The 16481-nt window shown below is 51.2% G+C and overlaps 2 protein-coding genes across 4 annotated transcripts; one reads left to right on the top strand and one right to left on the bottom strand.

Annotated features, from left to right (window-relative positions):
• Positions 1-413: 413 nt before the first annotated feature.
• On the bottom strand, positions 414-7386 carry LOC122364479 (60S ribosomal protein L11-like). Of its 3 annotated transcripts, none has more exons than XM_043334873.1 (5): positions 7163-7386; positions 6279-6358; positions 5062-5230; positions 3941-4088; positions 414-584 (listed from the first exon to the last, which is right to left on the bottom strand). In XM_043334873.1, the coding sequence occupies exons 1-5, from the start codon at positions 7166-7168 to the stop codon at positions 457-459; spliced, it is 531 nt and encodes a 176-aa protein (XP_043190808.1). In that variant the 5' UTR covers positions 7169-7386; the 3' UTR covers positions 414-456. The 3 variants fall into 3 exon arrangements, with proteins under 3 accessions (XP_043190808.1, XP_043190809.1, XP_043190806.1); XM_043334874.1 differs by lacking the exon at positions 7163-7386 and adding an exon at positions 6784-6980; XM_043334871.1 differs by lacking the exon at positions 7163-7386 and adding an exon at positions 6862-6888.
• Positions 7387-8071: 685 nt separating this feature from the next.
• On the top strand, positions 8072-16422 carry LOC122364478 (39S ribosomal protein L43, mitochondrial-like). Its single transcript, XM_043334870.1, has 4 exons — positions 8072-8412; positions 15175-15281; positions 15550-15752; positions 16124-16422. Exons 1-4 carry the CDS (start codon positions 8276-8278, stop codon positions 16238-16240), a joined length of 564 nt encoding a protein of 187 aa, XP_043190805.1. The 5' UTR covers positions 8072-8275; the 3' UTR covers positions 16241-16422.
• Positions 16423-16481: the final 59 nt, after the last annotated feature.

Genomic DNA, 16481 nt, shown 5'->3' with positions numbered 1-16481 from the left:
CCAGTAGTTAAGATTTTCAGGTGTGTATGCTGCCATCTAGGAGCTAACATCTTATCAGCAAAGCCCTTCACCCGAGTTGATAGGGGCGCCATCTACGAGCTAACGCCTTCTCCGCGACGGAGCTCTATACGCTCGCTCGAGTGGGGACCGAGGGCGCCCTCTGCTGTCTGGGAGTCACCGCCCCTCAGCAATACAGCTCCCCTCGTATTCCATATGACAGGGACGCTATCTTCCTGAAAGAAAGTCAGCAATCGGATCTCTACGTCCAGTGTTGCGCTAGCGGTAGTGGTAGAGTGCCTTCATAGTGCTTTAAAATCCAACTTCATGGTGAGTGGTGACGGTACCAATCGGTTTGCCCCAAGGCCCTAAAACTTTGCCCCATCCCACAGTAACACACCTTGTTCCTTTTTTGATGTATTTTTTTTTTGTTGATGGTCATCGCACTACATCGGGTGATCACTTCTTGGTGGGGAGGATGATTCCATCGTATTTCTGCTGGAACCACTTCATGGAGTCCTCCTTGGTCACCCGGTGCTGAATGCCGACGCGGCTCTTCCGACGCCGGCGGGTCGAGATGTTGAACCCTGCCGACGACACGCAAAGAATTGTCAGCGAGAGAGCCGAACGTCACGGTAGAGAGGATAATTCCCGGGGCGAAGCGCATGAGACACGAGGGATATTTAACAGTCATGAAACAAACTGCGATGAAAACAAAACAACACTTTTGCATGGCCTCAAACACAGAGTACTATCGATCACCAGCACGATCAAAACCGAATCAGGTCAAACTTGAACGCAAGTGAGCTTCAAAATGGCCTCTGCCGTCAACACAGTACACAGTAACAAAAACAAAAAGGTTCGGAACTTCGGGAGAATTCCGAAAAAAAAACTAATTACACACTACGGCGTAAAATGCAGATAAATCCAAAAAGCATGGTTAGGTACCAAAGACAGTCACAAATTCAGTACAATGGTTGGCAGTTGGGGCATTCCACGATAGATCGACCAAAGCCGTACACCCTCATATTTTATTTTTTGCTTAAAATTGGTCTAATGGGTTGTGATGGGCGGGGAAGCCAGCTGTGCCAAGGATTTTTTTCTTCGAACAACAGTTTCCGAGATATAGCCTCAGGCAATTCCTGGAGGTCACGCTGCAACCCTATGTTTGGCGGCTTATAACTCAGAAACTATTGGTTTTCTATGGTAAAAACTTTATATGGTTCAACTCGCAATCAACCAACAAACGTTTTGGCTATCTCGGATTTTTGATTTTTGAAAATTTTGATCACTTGACATCTTGACCTTTTTTTCGAAGAGTGACCTTGATATTTTCCCAACTGAAAGTCGCAATTATGTCTGATGACGATTAAAGCCTTATCAATTGTCATTCATATGCGCAAATAAAAAAAGTGGCTTTCGGCCTGCGTTGACCTCAGGTCAGCTCATTTTTATGACCTGTCCATTATTACGAGCGGGAGCGACGCGAGATCTCGAGAATAAAGCAAGATAGCGACAAGCGGTAAACGGTACAGGATTCACACGGATAAGGTCTACAATTTTTACGGAGGTCATTTTCAGGTCAGGTCAAAGATGACGTCACAGGGGTAAAAAGGAAGTCAAAATAGTTTTGGCTGTACCTTTTGATCTAATAAAGAAAGAGACGTGGAACAGGCACCATTGTGTTTGCTTTCGCCTAGCGCCAGTTCGTTTTGAATTTCAATACCGATGACCTAAGATCAGGTCAATTTCTTGACCACCCCATTATAAGTCAATTGGGGAAAAATCAGCTCCATTGTTTTTACACTAAAACGCGTCGGAATTGCCTAATATACCATGAGTGACTTCATATACGACTAACTTTGACTACCTTGAGACCTTTTTTGCTCTTGGTCAACTGTGACGTTGCTCTTGGTCATGTGACGTCATTAACCCTCGCCCGCACATGCCATTTTCCCATCCTAGAACGCACATGGGGGGGGGGGGGGTGGTTGCCACCCCCCCCGCGCCATTTCGTTCCTGTTGGAGATAGAGCTTAGCAGTACAGACCAAAAAGATTCTTTGGGAAGAGACGAATCCAATGATACCCAGTTTTACCTTCTCAGGTCAGTCATTGACCTTCCAGGTCAGGTCAAACTAAAAAATGTTGCTGTTTTGGGTCACCGTTGGATATCAAGTGCGCTGCTTAGCAAATACCGATGACGATGCTGTTTTCTGGTGCCAAGCCAGCTAGAACCTCTTTGTCACACTATCCGACCAGAATTTTGCTGCTGAGGTCATTTCAGGTCAAGTTAGGTCAAGGTCAATTATATGTGTTTGTATGTCTGTGTGTGTCTGTGTGTATACTGATGTGTGCACCGATTGTTTTTGGGTCTATATCACATGAAATCATGATCTGAGAAGCTCTTACCAAAAATGCAGTCAAAAAACTTCACAAAAAGTAAATTCAGCTTGCCTAAAACGCAATTATCTTAGATGACCTAGGTTGACCTTGACCCCTGTACATCGTCGAACAACATGTTCCATGATAGGTGGGAGGTAAGACTGGCAAAAAAGGCCGAAATCAGGGTGTCAAAAGCTCACAAGGCCCATGGCAAACGCAAGATGTTGAGAATTGGCCATTTGGGTTATGACATGACCTGAAAAACAAGGTCATATCTCCGAAACCAAAAATCACAGAAACTTGAAATTTTCAGTAGACATCGAGAAAGGATAGAAGAGCAGCTATACGAAAAATCAGCCTTCTAGCTCTAAAAATGTTGAGTGCAGAGCAGAAAGACTGCCTGGGGGGGGTGGCAACCACCCCCCCCCCCCCCATGTGCGGGCGAGGGTTAAAGGTCACCAAATGTTTTTTGCTAATAACTCCTTACAGGTTTGAGATACAGCCGCGCGGATAGGCTCATTGAGTTTAGCTCGTCAAGGCCCATCGAATGATATATATGATGACCTTAAGGTCACGTGACCTAAGGTCAACTTTTGACCTTGACCTTTCGAGGTCAACATATACATGTTTCGATGCGGATCGACGAGAGGATCACGATGGTGCTATTAGTTTGTTCATAGCTGGGATACTTTGAAAGTTATTCGAGAAAAACTTCATATATATGTAGTGCCGCCATATAGACTTTCTTTTTACCCCTGTGACGTCATCTTTGACCTGACCTGAAAATGACCTGAGTAAAAATTGTAGACCTTATCCATGTGTACTTTGTGCCGTTTACCACTTGTCGCTATCTTGCTTTGTTCTCGAGATCTCGCTGTCGCTCCCGCTCGTAATAATGGGAAGGTCATAAAAATGACCTGGCCTGAGGTCAACGCAGGCCGAAAGCCACTTTTTTATTTGCGCATATGAATGACAATTGATAAGGCTTTAATCGTCATCAGACATAATTGTGACTTTCAGTTGGGAAAATATCAAGGTCGCTCTTCGAAAAAAAGGTCAAGATGTCACGTGATCAAAATTTTCAAAAATCGAAAATCCGAGATAGCCAAAACGTTTGTTGGTTGATTGCGAGTTGAACCATATAAAGTTTTTACCATAGAAAACCAATAGTTTCTGAGTTATAAGCCGCCAAACATAGGGTTGCAGTGTGACCTCCAGGAACTGCCCGAGGCTATATCTCGGAAACCGTTGTTCGAAGAAAAAATCCTTGCCACAGCTGGGTTCCCCGCCCATCACAACCCATTAGACAAATTTTAAGCAAAAAATAAAATATGAGGGTGTAAATTTTATTTATTTTTGGTCGATCTATCGTGGAATGCCCCAGTTGAGAGCAAATGCCGACCAGTTGAAAGCATAGCTGAACAACAGACAACCTAATTGATGCAGCTATTACACTATCTACTGCGCTGCCGTGCGCAGTAGACACTAGCCAGCAGCAACTACTGCTGGTAAGCGCCAACCGCCCGTCCCAGTCTTTCAGACAGCCCCTCGCACACTCACCAGGCCGACCGAGCACGACGTAGAAGTCGAGGCCGTAGATACCGATGCTGGGGTCGTACTTGATGCCCAGGTCGATGTGCTCCTTGATGCCGAAGCCGAAGTTGCCAGTGTCGGAGAAGTTGCCCTTGCGCAGCTCGTACTCGCACACCTGTGTGGGGACGTCGGACGGCCGTCAGTGCCGGGGAGATGACACACCAGACGGGCGGACAACGGGCTAGGGCTGGACGCAGAGAGTACGAGATTGGACCATGAAACAGACATGTGCATGGATCCGAGAAAATGGATCTGAGGTCCGATCCCATGGATCTAGATCTGGGATCCACTCGGATCATAGATCCAGCCCCTCAATTTTGTCGAGAAATCCACATTCCACTCAAATCATAGATCCGCCTCTCCGATCCATGCACATGTCTGCCATGAAATCACACATTACAACATGAAGCTCTAACATGGGTGGGCATGTAAGCATAGCGTGCGGGAGAGATCTGAATTAGGATCCAATTACATCCTAAATGTGGTCACTTTATGGCTGATGCGCAATGAAAATCAAGCAAGCATTTTCGACAAATCGTATAAGACGGGAGCAAGTTACAAAAGGTGAGCAATATGCTGGAAACGCGAAATTTTTACCGGAAGACGGTGCCATCATCTGCCGCCATTTCAAAGACGGTTTAGTGACTCGTCCCGGTCACAAAGTCTACGCATGGGTGAAGTAATACTCATGGTGGTATCTCATCCATGGTTTATGCGAATCAAAGCGCGATAGTCCACAGCAAACGGGGTCGGAGGAGGAACTCCATTAACTCGGCATTGGTGCCTGGCGCAAAAAGATCGTTACACGCAACACGTTCTAACGAAACATGGCACAGGCACAAGACCTCGACTTTCTCCCTAGTCCTGACATAACCACTAAACAATAATGTCACCAAAGCAATAATTATCCAACAAACCATCCACCATAGCAATGATTTTTTGGTCCTCTCTAAATCACCTCACAGTTCACACCAGTCCAGTTATTACCTCAAATTGACAGCATCATCTTTTCTAGCCAAAATACGCAACAAATCTGGCTATTCAAATTGCCACCAATCTCCCCAGCAGCAGCAGCAGTGGCGACTCACCTTGAGGCCCTGCTCGAGGATCTCCTCGGCCTTGGGTCCGCGCACGGTGCAGTGGACGGCGATCTTCTCGTTACGGCGGATGCCGAAGCTGCGCACGGTGTAGCGCGCCTTGGAGAACACCGGCGACTGGCCGGTCAGCTGCTCCAGCACCTTGGCAGCGCGGGTCAGCCTGGAATAGAGGATAGGCATGTCACATTGGGCATGCCACGTGACTGCATATTCATGAAATAATTTATAGCTGTAGGATGAACTGAAATGAGTAATGATACTGACCAGATATCAACTTGGGATAGGATGATGATAATCTTTGTTTCAATGACAGTGTCACTCTCTTCATAGCACATTTTGACTAACAAGCATCTCAGAGGCTTAGCTTCAGCCAAGACACCTTATCTTTCCTGAGAAATCTATGTGCAGAAAACAAGTATGGCTGCTACACAAATACCTATCTTAGAATAAATTGACTTATATGACAACTTTTAACAGCCACTTCTAAGCATGCTACTCTCATTGTGCATTCAACTGTAAGAAAATTATCCTACATAAGATCCAGAGCAGAATCTACCATCAACTTACTGATAACCACATAAGCCCAGCATTGCATTGAATATTGCTCACTCTTGTATGCAACAAGTTACCCTAGAGTAGCAATCTTGAAATACAGCTTACAGGGTATCACTTTTTAGCAAATTTTCCACTAATGTAATGTAACAAACTGTCTTGGTGTGAGGGTTCACTGTTACCTTTCTAGAAACGGACCACTTTGTTTATATAAGGATCAACTATTTCCATACTACTGGACTGGCTTCATTGTTATACTAATTACACAAAATATCACAATACATAAGCATACAAATGCAACAAGCGATTTAATAACAGATTAGCCCATGGGAGCAAAGTTCAAAACAAAGATATAGTGCAATGCTAAAAAGAAAAAGAAATCATTGAACAGCAACTCAACCTGTCAGAAATTTTACAAACAGGTGACAATCTGTCACCTTCTGGCTGGCCCCACTCAGTGACCTATGCTAAATTGCAAGGCTTAACATGGAAAACTTTTGACTGAAAACAAAAGCAAAAGATAAGTGTGAGACAGATGGACTTAATGTCTTAAAATAAACATCCCACCATAAAGATACTATACACGAGGTACTATCTACTAAGTACAAAAATAACCTTTTTAAAATGCTGTAGAACTAATGAAAAATAGTACTTACTTGTCACCCGATTCACCAACACAGATGTTCAGGCATAGCTTAAGGATCCGAAGATCCCGCATGGGGTTCTTTGACTTGTCCTGAAAGAGACAAGCAGGTATGTCAAAAATGGTTCTACAAATCACGTAACATAAAATAACACAGGCTGCAACTAACAAGAGTCAATTAAAATATTTTACACAATGCCAGGACAATCCATGGCAATCATATGACAATGTCATGGCAATCATACAGCACGCCTCTCAGATGCTGCCACCAGTTTGTAAAAAGTGGCTACCCTCCAACTCTCGAGATATTTAAAAACTTTGCTGAAGGCTGCACATTAGTAAGTTGTAACTTTGTAGCTTGTAGGTTAGTGGGAATGGTTAGGTCAGCTTCCAGTGCGTTTTTTCTGTAAGACTATTTGATTGGAGACTTAAAACCAAAATTTGTGTACATGTATGAAGAAAACAAGTATGAGTGGCCGCATGTGAGATGCCTGCTACATGAATACCCAATCCCTCACCTTCATATGCTGTTTCAAGCCAAAATTGCTGGGTATTATTACAGAGCATAACATAACCTAAGCTGACAGTCTCACTGCCTGAATCATCATCTTGCCTTGTTTAAAAACCTGTTGTAATTCAAAGGTGAATCTGACCTATATTTGGCACAACATAAATTTATCCAGCTAAATTTGGCACAGTGAAACACTAAAAATAAAGACCTATGTAGCAACAAGAGCGAGATAATCATGGTTGTAAAATTTCGGCAGCACGCAGACTAATCTCACTAGGCGAAAAATAGCGTGTACAATTTCTTAACTCCTCTTCGATGACAAAAAACGTCCAGAAAAGTATTTATCGGCAAAAATGTAATTCGCCACAATCGCCCCATTCACTCACCGCCATGGTGAACCGGAAAGACCTTCCGCCGGCAACGCTGCCATGTCAATTATAACAAAATAAAAACATGAAATGTTTTCAAGTCTGTGTGGCTTTTGCTTTAAAAGAAGGCAATATTTTTGATAATTAGATATACAAAAGTGAAAACTGACTTCTTATTTAGCGAAATATGATGCCCCGAGCATTTTATTGGGTGTCAAAGTTGTTTTTCTTCGCTAATAAAGCGTGTGAAATCTCTTTTAAGCTTCACCAAAATATTGTAAATAAAAAAGTTGGCTGTTTATGATGTTGAGGGCCCATTTTAAATCATATTTATGAAAATTTTATTACTAAGGATCATCAGCTGCTCCATTTGTTTTGAAACATAAATGACACTTTTGAGACGATATGCGTCCCGTTTGCTGCTCCACGCTGATTGTTTTTTGAAGGTGCAAATTCTCAGAAAAATTGGAATCTTGTCACCTTTGAATCCAAAATTAAAAATAGCTTGTCAAACGTAACAAATGGAACGGACGAATCAAATACAGCTGTTAAACGTATTAAATGTATCATTCAAAATACTTATTTTGAGTATTTGGATTATGCAAACGTCAGGCCGATGATGTAAACAGCTTGTGCTAAAAGTTTCTCTTGCTTAGTTTCTACCGATGAAATAATTGGCAAAGATCTTCGTATTTTAGCCTGGATGTCACTAGAAGCTCTAAATAAAAGACAGCATGTCCGTTGACCCTCGTTATCAGCCAGCAAGTCTTGCAAGTTTGATGATGCAATTTCACTCCAAATTACATTGCATCAAAAGTTGCATCACCAATGGAGTCTCAGCTGTTTTTGATGCTGATTGGTCAGGTGGTGTTTACGTACGCAGGAAGTCTAATAAAGAAAACAAAATGACTTCACAACTTCGACCGACCGTCCGTTCCGGCCGTGTCGTCGCGGTGTCGTCTGTGTCTATTAGATGATTGTGCGGATGTTTGTTATAAGTTGAAGTACAAGAGGGTCATGCACAAATTTAAATAGCCTTTCAATTATTATTTGTGAGCTAGGCGATCAGGTTACCTTGCCTTGATCAGCCTTGATTGTTCCTGATCAGTGTCTTTGAAGAGTCTTACAGTCATGTCGTTCAAGCATTTATTTATGAAATCGACATTTGTGAAAGCCCCTATTCAAAATGGGATAGGGCGATATGTTGGTCAGTTACAGAGAATAACTGTGAAATTTTGTAAGGAACACAGTGACAGTAAAGGAGTGAGGTAGGTAACAGGTGCTCCCCACCTTCAATCCTGTACCTATCAATTTGAAAAAAATAAGGCTATACAAAAAGGCACTTGTTTTTGGTTAAAGCATTAGAAACCATACATATGATATTTTTCACAAATCAATTCTATGTCAAACTCTACTGCCGGCACCTCAGCCTTCTCTCGTGTTTTTATAATGTTTCCATGCTATTAGTTTTGAATAATACCTACCTAATGCAGTCACAATTTTCACAGAATATTATAACAATTTAATATGTTCTTAGCAATTCTCTGCACTAGTTTGAATTATCAAATCATAAAAACAAATTTGAACTCTACCCTAACTGACTTGCCCCAAAGAATCCTTGCATAACTATGGTCCAATTTTTGCCTTTTAATTGGTTCATGTTTTCAAGAACTTAAATGGGAATTTTTCAGATACACTAACAAGGGCTTGGTTATGATGCACGTGTTTTTTTATTTTGTCCGAACCTTTTGATGGGAAGGATTCACAAGGACAGAGCCACCGCTAAGCGAAGCTCGTTGTGGTGACCCTGCCCTCTACCCTCCGATCGCGCAATGCCGATTCTATGGCAGAATTTAGAGTCCAAAGTTTAACGTGCGCACAAAGCCGCGCACGGCCGGTCCCCTCGCTGACTTCGCCTGGCTACGGCCTGCCACCAACCGCAACCATACCTGTCAGGAGGCCCATAAATGTCGAGCGCCCGTCGCGCTTCGAACCCGGACTGTTATAACCGGGAGCGCGTGCTCTCACCACGCGGAGTCCAACGCTCTAACCAACTGAGCTACGGGACCGGCACCAGTGTACCAGTTCAACCAGGAATTCTTGATGCATGCTAGCTGGTAGTCAGTAGTAATCTTTGTGTGCTAAAACTTGATCATCATTTTTTATTTGATTGAAATTGAGTGGGACTGAAGGACTGAGACCTGTAGTGCATCGCCGCACGTTTCTCCGACGCGGCGCGGCACTACCGCCGCTGGCGACTGGCGAGCGCTCCGACGCGAGGCGGCGCCACCGTCGACCTCAACGTGGCGCTGCTGTCGCAACTGACGCGAGGCGCAGGTTCAGCGATATCCGCCAGATGGCTCTGCTCCACTTGTTCATTTTCTATGTCCGATTTATTAATGTTTTAGAAATGTATGTTTGTGTGTATGTATCATAATGTTCATCGTCGTGTGGGCATTCACGCACTCTTCTAGAAAGTATCTCTCGCTCTGATATACGTTTTCTCACTGCTTTGTACTGTCCTTAACTTTGCCAAAACGAACTATGGTTTCATCGTTGTGTTCACTACATAGCTTGCTCATGCTGTTTCAAATACATCGCTATCCTTGGCCGATCTAAGTGTTTGGGGGAGACGGCTCCACATCAGGGAACTTCCCAGCCCGTCGTTGTGTGGAATCCCAAGTTGCGAATCCCAAACACTGGAACGGCTTCATCCGGCTTAGAGCACGACTCGCCACGGCACCAGCCACAAATGGTGACCCCGACGTGATCGGTAGCTCAAGAAGTCATCGTCTCCGCCTCGGCAAGAAGAGGTCATCTTTGACCTGGCCTCCCCATCGCCTCGGCAAGAATGGGTGACCTTCACCCGGCTTCTGCTGCCGCGAACAGTAAATAGTGCGCTGGTGACGTGGCCTAGCCTCAGCGCAACGAGCGCCCAACGCAGTGCAGCGCAGCGAGCGCCAACGCAGTGCAGCGCAGCGAGCGCCAACGCAGTGCAGCGCAGCGAGCGCCAACGCAGTGCAGCGCAGCGAGCGCCAACGCAGTGCAGCGCAGCGAGCGCCAGCACAGTGAGCGCGGCGAGCGCCTAGTGATTACCGACAGTCTTTCAGTGTGCCTCTAGTGTTAGTGTTTGCTGTATATAGTGGCTATGCCGTCACCCATCGAGCCGGAGAGTGCCGCCCAGGACGCGCCGACGCGGCCATTCGCGTCGTTCCGGCTGCCGGCCTACGCACCTGAAGAAGCCGAGCTCTGGCTGGTGCAGGTCGAGTGTGCCTTCGCCGTCGCCGGCATCACGGATGACCACGACAAGTTCCGGCTGCTGGTGGCCAACCTGCCTGTGCATGTCGCTTCACAAGTTCGAGACGTGATAACAGCCGAGACCGGCTCGTTCTCAGAACTAAAAGGGGCCCTGAGCACGCGCCTGGCCCAGTCGCGCGCCTCACGCCTCGAGGCACTCCTCCGCGACCACCAGCTGGGCGACAGGAAGCCCACGCAGCTGTTGCGCAGCATGCAGCACATGCTGGGCAGCGCGGGCCACGACCTCGGCCTTCTCAGGACGCTGTTCCTGCAGCGCCTGCCGCCGACGACCCGCGCCGCCCTCGCGCTGCTGCCGGAGGACACTGGCATCGACGACCTGGCCAGCGCGGCCGACCGCTTCCAGGAGGCCTCTGGCGGCGCCGCCGTGACTGCTGTCTGCACGCCAACGGCCGGTGTCGCTGCCGCCTGTGGCCCGCCGGCCGGCCCTGGGGTCACGCTCGCCCCGCCGGCCAGCGCAGTGACCGCCGCCGGACCGCCCGCCGCCTGCGGGTGCGGTAACTCCGGCATGGCCGCTGCCGTCACCGCCCTCACCGCTGCGGTAGCACGCATCGAGGCCGTGTTCCAGCGGGGCGGTGCCGACGCTCCTCGGCGTGGCCGCTCCCGCTCCCGTCCGCGCCGACCCGCACCTGCCTCGTCTGGCAGTTCTCAACCGGCATCGGTGACACCTGATGAAGGGTACTGCTGGTACCACCAGAAGTACGGCGCGGAGGCCCACCGCTGCAGACCGCCGTGCTCCTGGTCGGGAAACTAGCCCGCCTGTCCGCGCTAGCGCCAGCGGAGACGGGCCGGCCAACACTGGCGCCCCTCTTCTATGTCACCGACCTTGCCCGGAACTGGCGGTTCCTCGTCGACACCGGCGCACAGGTGAGTGTCGTCCCACCACGAGCCGTGGCCGACGGCACCACTGTGCAGCAGCCCGACGCGCCTCGACTGGAAGCAGCCAACGGCACAGAGATCAAGCTCCATGGCGTTATTTCGACTTCGGTGCGTTTCGGAACAGTGGACTACCCGTGGACATTCATGGTCGCCGACGTGTCGATGCCGATCTTGGGAGCGGACTTTCTCGCCCATCATCGTCTGCTGGTGGACATGCGCCGTCAGCTCCTCCAGGCTGAACACGGCACAACGTGTGCCGTGGGCACCCCAGCCGACATCGGCTCCGTCGGAGTGCGAATGTGCGCGGCGCCCACTCTCGCAGACTTGTTTAAAGAGTTCCCTCGAGTGACAGCCACATCTGCGCAGCTCCTGCCCGTGCGCCATAACGTCACTCACCACATCGTGACACGTGGACCTCCTCGTGTAGGGCACCCTCGGCGTTTGCCGCCCGACCGCCTCCGCATCGCCCGTCAGGAGTTCGACAAGCTGATCAGCCTCGGGGTCGCCCGCCCATCCAAGAGCAGCTGGGCGTCGCCCCTCCACATGGAGCCTAAGAAGGAGCCCGGACAGTGGCGCCCGTGCGGCGACTACCGCGCCCTGAACGCCGCCACCGTCCCGGACCGGTATCCCATACCGTTCCTGCAGGACTTCTCCGCGAACCTGCACGGCTGTACCATCTTCTCGAAGATCGACCTCGTCCGCGCGTACCATCAGATCCCGGTCGAACCCGCTGACATCCCGAAGACGGCCATCGTCACACCGTTCGGGCTATTCGAGATGCAGCGGATGAGCTTCGGTCTTCGCAACGCCAGTCAGACATTCCAGCGCTTCATAGACGAGGTGATGCGCGGGCTGACGTGCTGCTACGTGTACATCGACGACATCCTCATCGCCAGCACGTCCGTCGAGCAGCACCGCCGTCACCTCCGTCAGGTACTGGAACGTCTCGACAAGTTCGGCGTCACGATCAACCCAAAGAAGTGCGTGCTGGGCGTCAACCGTATCAGCTTCCTCGGTCACGATGTGTCCCCGGACGGCATCGCCCCGCTGCCGGAGAAGGTCGCCGCAGTCCAGGAGTTTCCGCAGCCGACCACGCAACGCCAACTGCGTAGGTTCATCGGCCTGGTGACCTACTATCACCGGTTCCTGCCTGGTGCTGCCGGCCTCCTCCGACCGCTTCACCACCTGCTGGACCAGAAACGCAAACGCGCGGCGCCGGTGGAGTGGACGCCAACCGCTGAGGACGCCTTCCAACGCGTGAAGGCTGCCCTGGCTCAGGCCACGCAGCTCGCGCACCCCACTCCCGGCGCAGCGCTGAGTCTGCAGGTCGATGCCTCTGACACCGGCGTCGGCGCTGTCCTGCAGCAACACTCGCACGGGACCTGGACGCCGCTGGCTTTCTTCTCGAAGTCACTCCAACCAGCAGAGACACGCTACAGCACCTTCGGCCGCGAACTGCTCGGGGCGTATCTGGCGGTCAAGCACTTCCGGCACACTCTGGAAGGCCGCCAGTTCGCCATCTTCACCGACCACAAGGCCCTCGTGTCGGCAGTCTCGTCCGGGTCAGCCAGCTACTCGCCGAGGGAGATCCGGCACCTGGACTTCATCTCCCAGTTCACCACCGACATCAGGCACGTGCCTGGGAAAGAAAACGCAGCTGCGGACGCTCTGAGTCGAACAGTGGCGATGCTCTCAGCACCGTGCCCGCCAGTCGACGACTTCGACAAGCTCGCAGCCTGCCAGCTAGAGGACGAAGAGCTGGCGCGCTTCCGCTCGACAGAGCACGGGCTCAAACTCAGAGACGCCCGGCTCCCCAGCGGCCGCACGCTGGTCATCGACGAGTCCCAGGGTGTACCGCGGCCGTGGATCCCGGCACCGCTCCGGCGCGCCTACTTCCGGCACGTGCACGATCTGGCCCACCCGGGAGTGCGCGCCACCGTCGACCTGGTCACGCGGCGGTTCGTGTGGCCGTCGGTGAAGAAGGACGCCGCACTCTGGGCGCGCACCTGCGTCCCGTGCCAGCGCACCAAAGTCCACCGGCACACGACAGCGCCGCCCGCCTCGTTCCCGCCACCTGCCGACAGGTTTCGACAAGTGCACGCCGACCTGGTCGGCCCGCTGCCGCCGTCGGAGGGCTACTCGTATCTTCTGACGGTGGTGGACCGGTACAGCCGCTGGCCGGAGGCGATCCCGCTGCGTGGCATCACGGCGCGCGAGGTCGCCCGAGCGCTGATCTCCGGCTGGATCTCTCGGTTCGGCGTCCCGGACGAGATCATCACCGACCGGGGCAGCCAATTCGAGTCGGCGCTCTGGGCTGAGCTGTCCACTCTCCTGGGCTGCGCGCGGCGCCGGACCACCGCGTACCACCCCCAGGCCAACGGGATGGTGGAGCGCCTGCACCGGCAGCTTAAGGCCGCGCTGCGCGCCGCCGCGCCCGCCCGCTGGACGGAGGCTCTTCCTTTGGCGCTGCTCGGAATCCGCTCGGCGCTCAAACAAGACCTGGGCTGCAGCACTGCCGAGCTGGTGTACGGAGCGCCGCTCCGCCTACCTGGTGAACTCATCACCCCGTCCGCCACCGCGCCTCCTACGCCGGAATCATTCGCCGCCGAGCTTCAGCGCACCATGGCGGCACTGCGCCCGACGGCACCACGACCAGCACCAAGCGCGCCGTCGTACGTGCCGCGCGCGCTGGACCACGCCTCGCACGTGTTCGTGCGCCACGACGCAGTGAAGCCGCCGCTTGCCCCGCGTTATGACGGACCATACAAGGTGCTACACAGATCGGCGAAGACGGTCACTGTGGACCGAGGAGGTCGTTCAGACGTTATCTCTATCGACCGAGTCAAACCGGCGCACTTGGAACGGCCCCCGCCTGCTCCAACTCCGACAGCATCGCCGTCTGCGGTCCAGGACACGGCGCGTTCCGCCGACTCGGCAACACCGGCCTCCGGCCCAGAGCTCCTCCTGCCAGTGCCTCGCGCACCGAAGCCGCCGCTTCCGCCACCGCGTGGCGACCTGCCGCTACAGCCGCCGCCTCCGCCCGCGCCCCCACCGCCGTGCCTACGGACGACCCGCTCCGGCCGTGCTGTACGGCCACCAACGCGTTTTCTTAACGTCACGTTCGCAGTGCCGTCTCTAGGGGGAGGGTGATGTAGTGCATCGCCGCACGTTCTCCGACGCGGCGCGGCACTACCGCCGCTGGCGACTGGCGAGCGCTCCGACGCGAGGCGGCGCCACCGTCGACCTCAACGTGGCGCTGCTGTCGCAACTGACGCGAGGCGCAGGTTCAGCGATATCCGCCAGATGGCTCTGCTCCACTTGTTCATTTTCTATGTCCGATTTATTAATGTTTTAGAAATGTATGTTTGTGTGTATGTATCATAATGTTCATCGTCGTGTGGGCATTCACGCACTCTTCTAGAAAGTATCTCTCGCTCTGATATACGTTTTCTCACTGCTTTGTACTGTCCTTAACTTTGCCAAAACGAACTATGGTTTCATCGTTGTGTTCACTACATAGCTTGCTCATGCTGTTTCAAATACATCGCTATCCTTGGCCGATCTAAGTGTTTGGGGGAGACGGCTCCACATCAGGGAACTTCCCAGCCCGTCGTTGTGTGGAATCCCAAGTTGCGAATCCCAAACACTGGAACGGCTTCATCCGGCTTAGAGCACGACTCGCCACGGCACCAGCCACAGACCTTATCTATGAAGGCTTGTCAATTGAGTGGTAGGTTTTCTGTGGTGCGATTCAGATCACAAACTGGTGCTCTAAAACTAATGGATGCGTGGGTTTCAGGACACCAGCAGATATTGATGAGAACCCATGTTTTCAGGGATTTTATTGAAAACCAGGTGGTGGATTTTGCCAAACAGAATCCAGGCATCGTTGTATATCTTAAACCCAGACGCCATCGCGCTCCACATGTCAAGCTGGAATATTGTGAGTACTCACCACTTAATCATTCTCAATTCAGGCAGCACTGCTATAGTAATCAAGTGCATGCATCAGGGCTTTTATATAGTCAATTAACTATCCCATCAAAACAGTAGATATTTCAAATTGCATAAAAAGTTTAAATTATACTGTGTATCTGAAATTAAGCCATACCATTGCTATGAGCTTTGTTCATACATCTGAGCTGCTACATGTCAGCTCCCACTGCAGCACCACTCATGTCCATGGTTGACCCGTTCCCATGACACCACAGTGAACGGTGAGACGGAGATCCTCAGTGCCAAGTGCCTGTCTGAGCGGGAGCTGCGCCAGTGGCTGGAGGTGGCGCGCGGCAGCTCCGGCGAGCCGGTGGCGCGCCTCAGGAAGATGCAGCACACCGACCGGCCGTCCATCCAGGGCGTCTGGACGCCGTGGACCAGCGTGCCGCCGCAGACCAACCTCGAGACCTTCCCCAGCGTGAGTGCGCGCCGCGCCGCCGCGGGCGCCGGCTACCGGGACCGCTGTCGTCAATGTTCTGCTCTGTGCTTTTGCAACAAGCCCAGCCGATTGCCCCTGTTTCGTGGTCATTTGACAAAAGTACGGAATGAACGCGTTCAACAAGCATTCTTCTTTCATCGTTGCTCGTCTCACTGTTCTGATACCGAGCCCAGCCTATTGTCTCCGTTTCATGGTCATTTGACAAAAGTACGGGTTAACCGCGTTCAACAATCATTCTTCTTTCATCGCCGTCCGTCACACGCAACAGCGACAACAGTAATTTGCACATCGCGCGGCATCCTCCTGTAGGCACATTTATCATTCCGTAACCCTATCTCTTCCCCGGACAGGAGGAGGGCTACCGCGCGCCGCAGCGCGAACAGACCGCCACGGAGAAGCTGCGCGAGCTGTTCGCTCGCCAGCAGGAGCAGAAGCAGCTGACGGAGGAGACGACCGGCACCAGCTAGCATGGAGCCGGCGATGGAGGGGTAGTCAGCAGGGACGGTCTGTGCGGACGGGTGTTTGTATGTGCGCGTATTGATACGAGTGAGGTGTGGTGGAAGATCGTGTAGTTTATGCGAGGTTAAGTACGCATATTGATTCTTGTATAGGTGAAATCAGTGACAATATATGCTTGTTTCTCGTAGAACTCGCGCCATGTAAGCTGGAGATTACCGACCGTTTTCTGAGAGAATGGGTTTCTTCAGT

The sequence above is a fragment of the Amphibalanus amphitrite genome, unplaced genomic scaffold, assembly GCF_019059575.1.
Source record: "Amphibalanus amphitrite isolate SeventyFive unplaced genomic scaffold, NRLGWU_Aamphi_draft 000679F_arrow, whole genome shotgun sequence".
NCBI lineage: Eukaryota > Metazoa > Arthropoda > Thecostraca > Balanomorpha > Balanidae > Amphibalanus > Amphibalanus amphitrite.
Note: the sequence above shows the minus strand (reverse complement) of the source record. Positions and strands in the feature narration are given on the sequence as shown.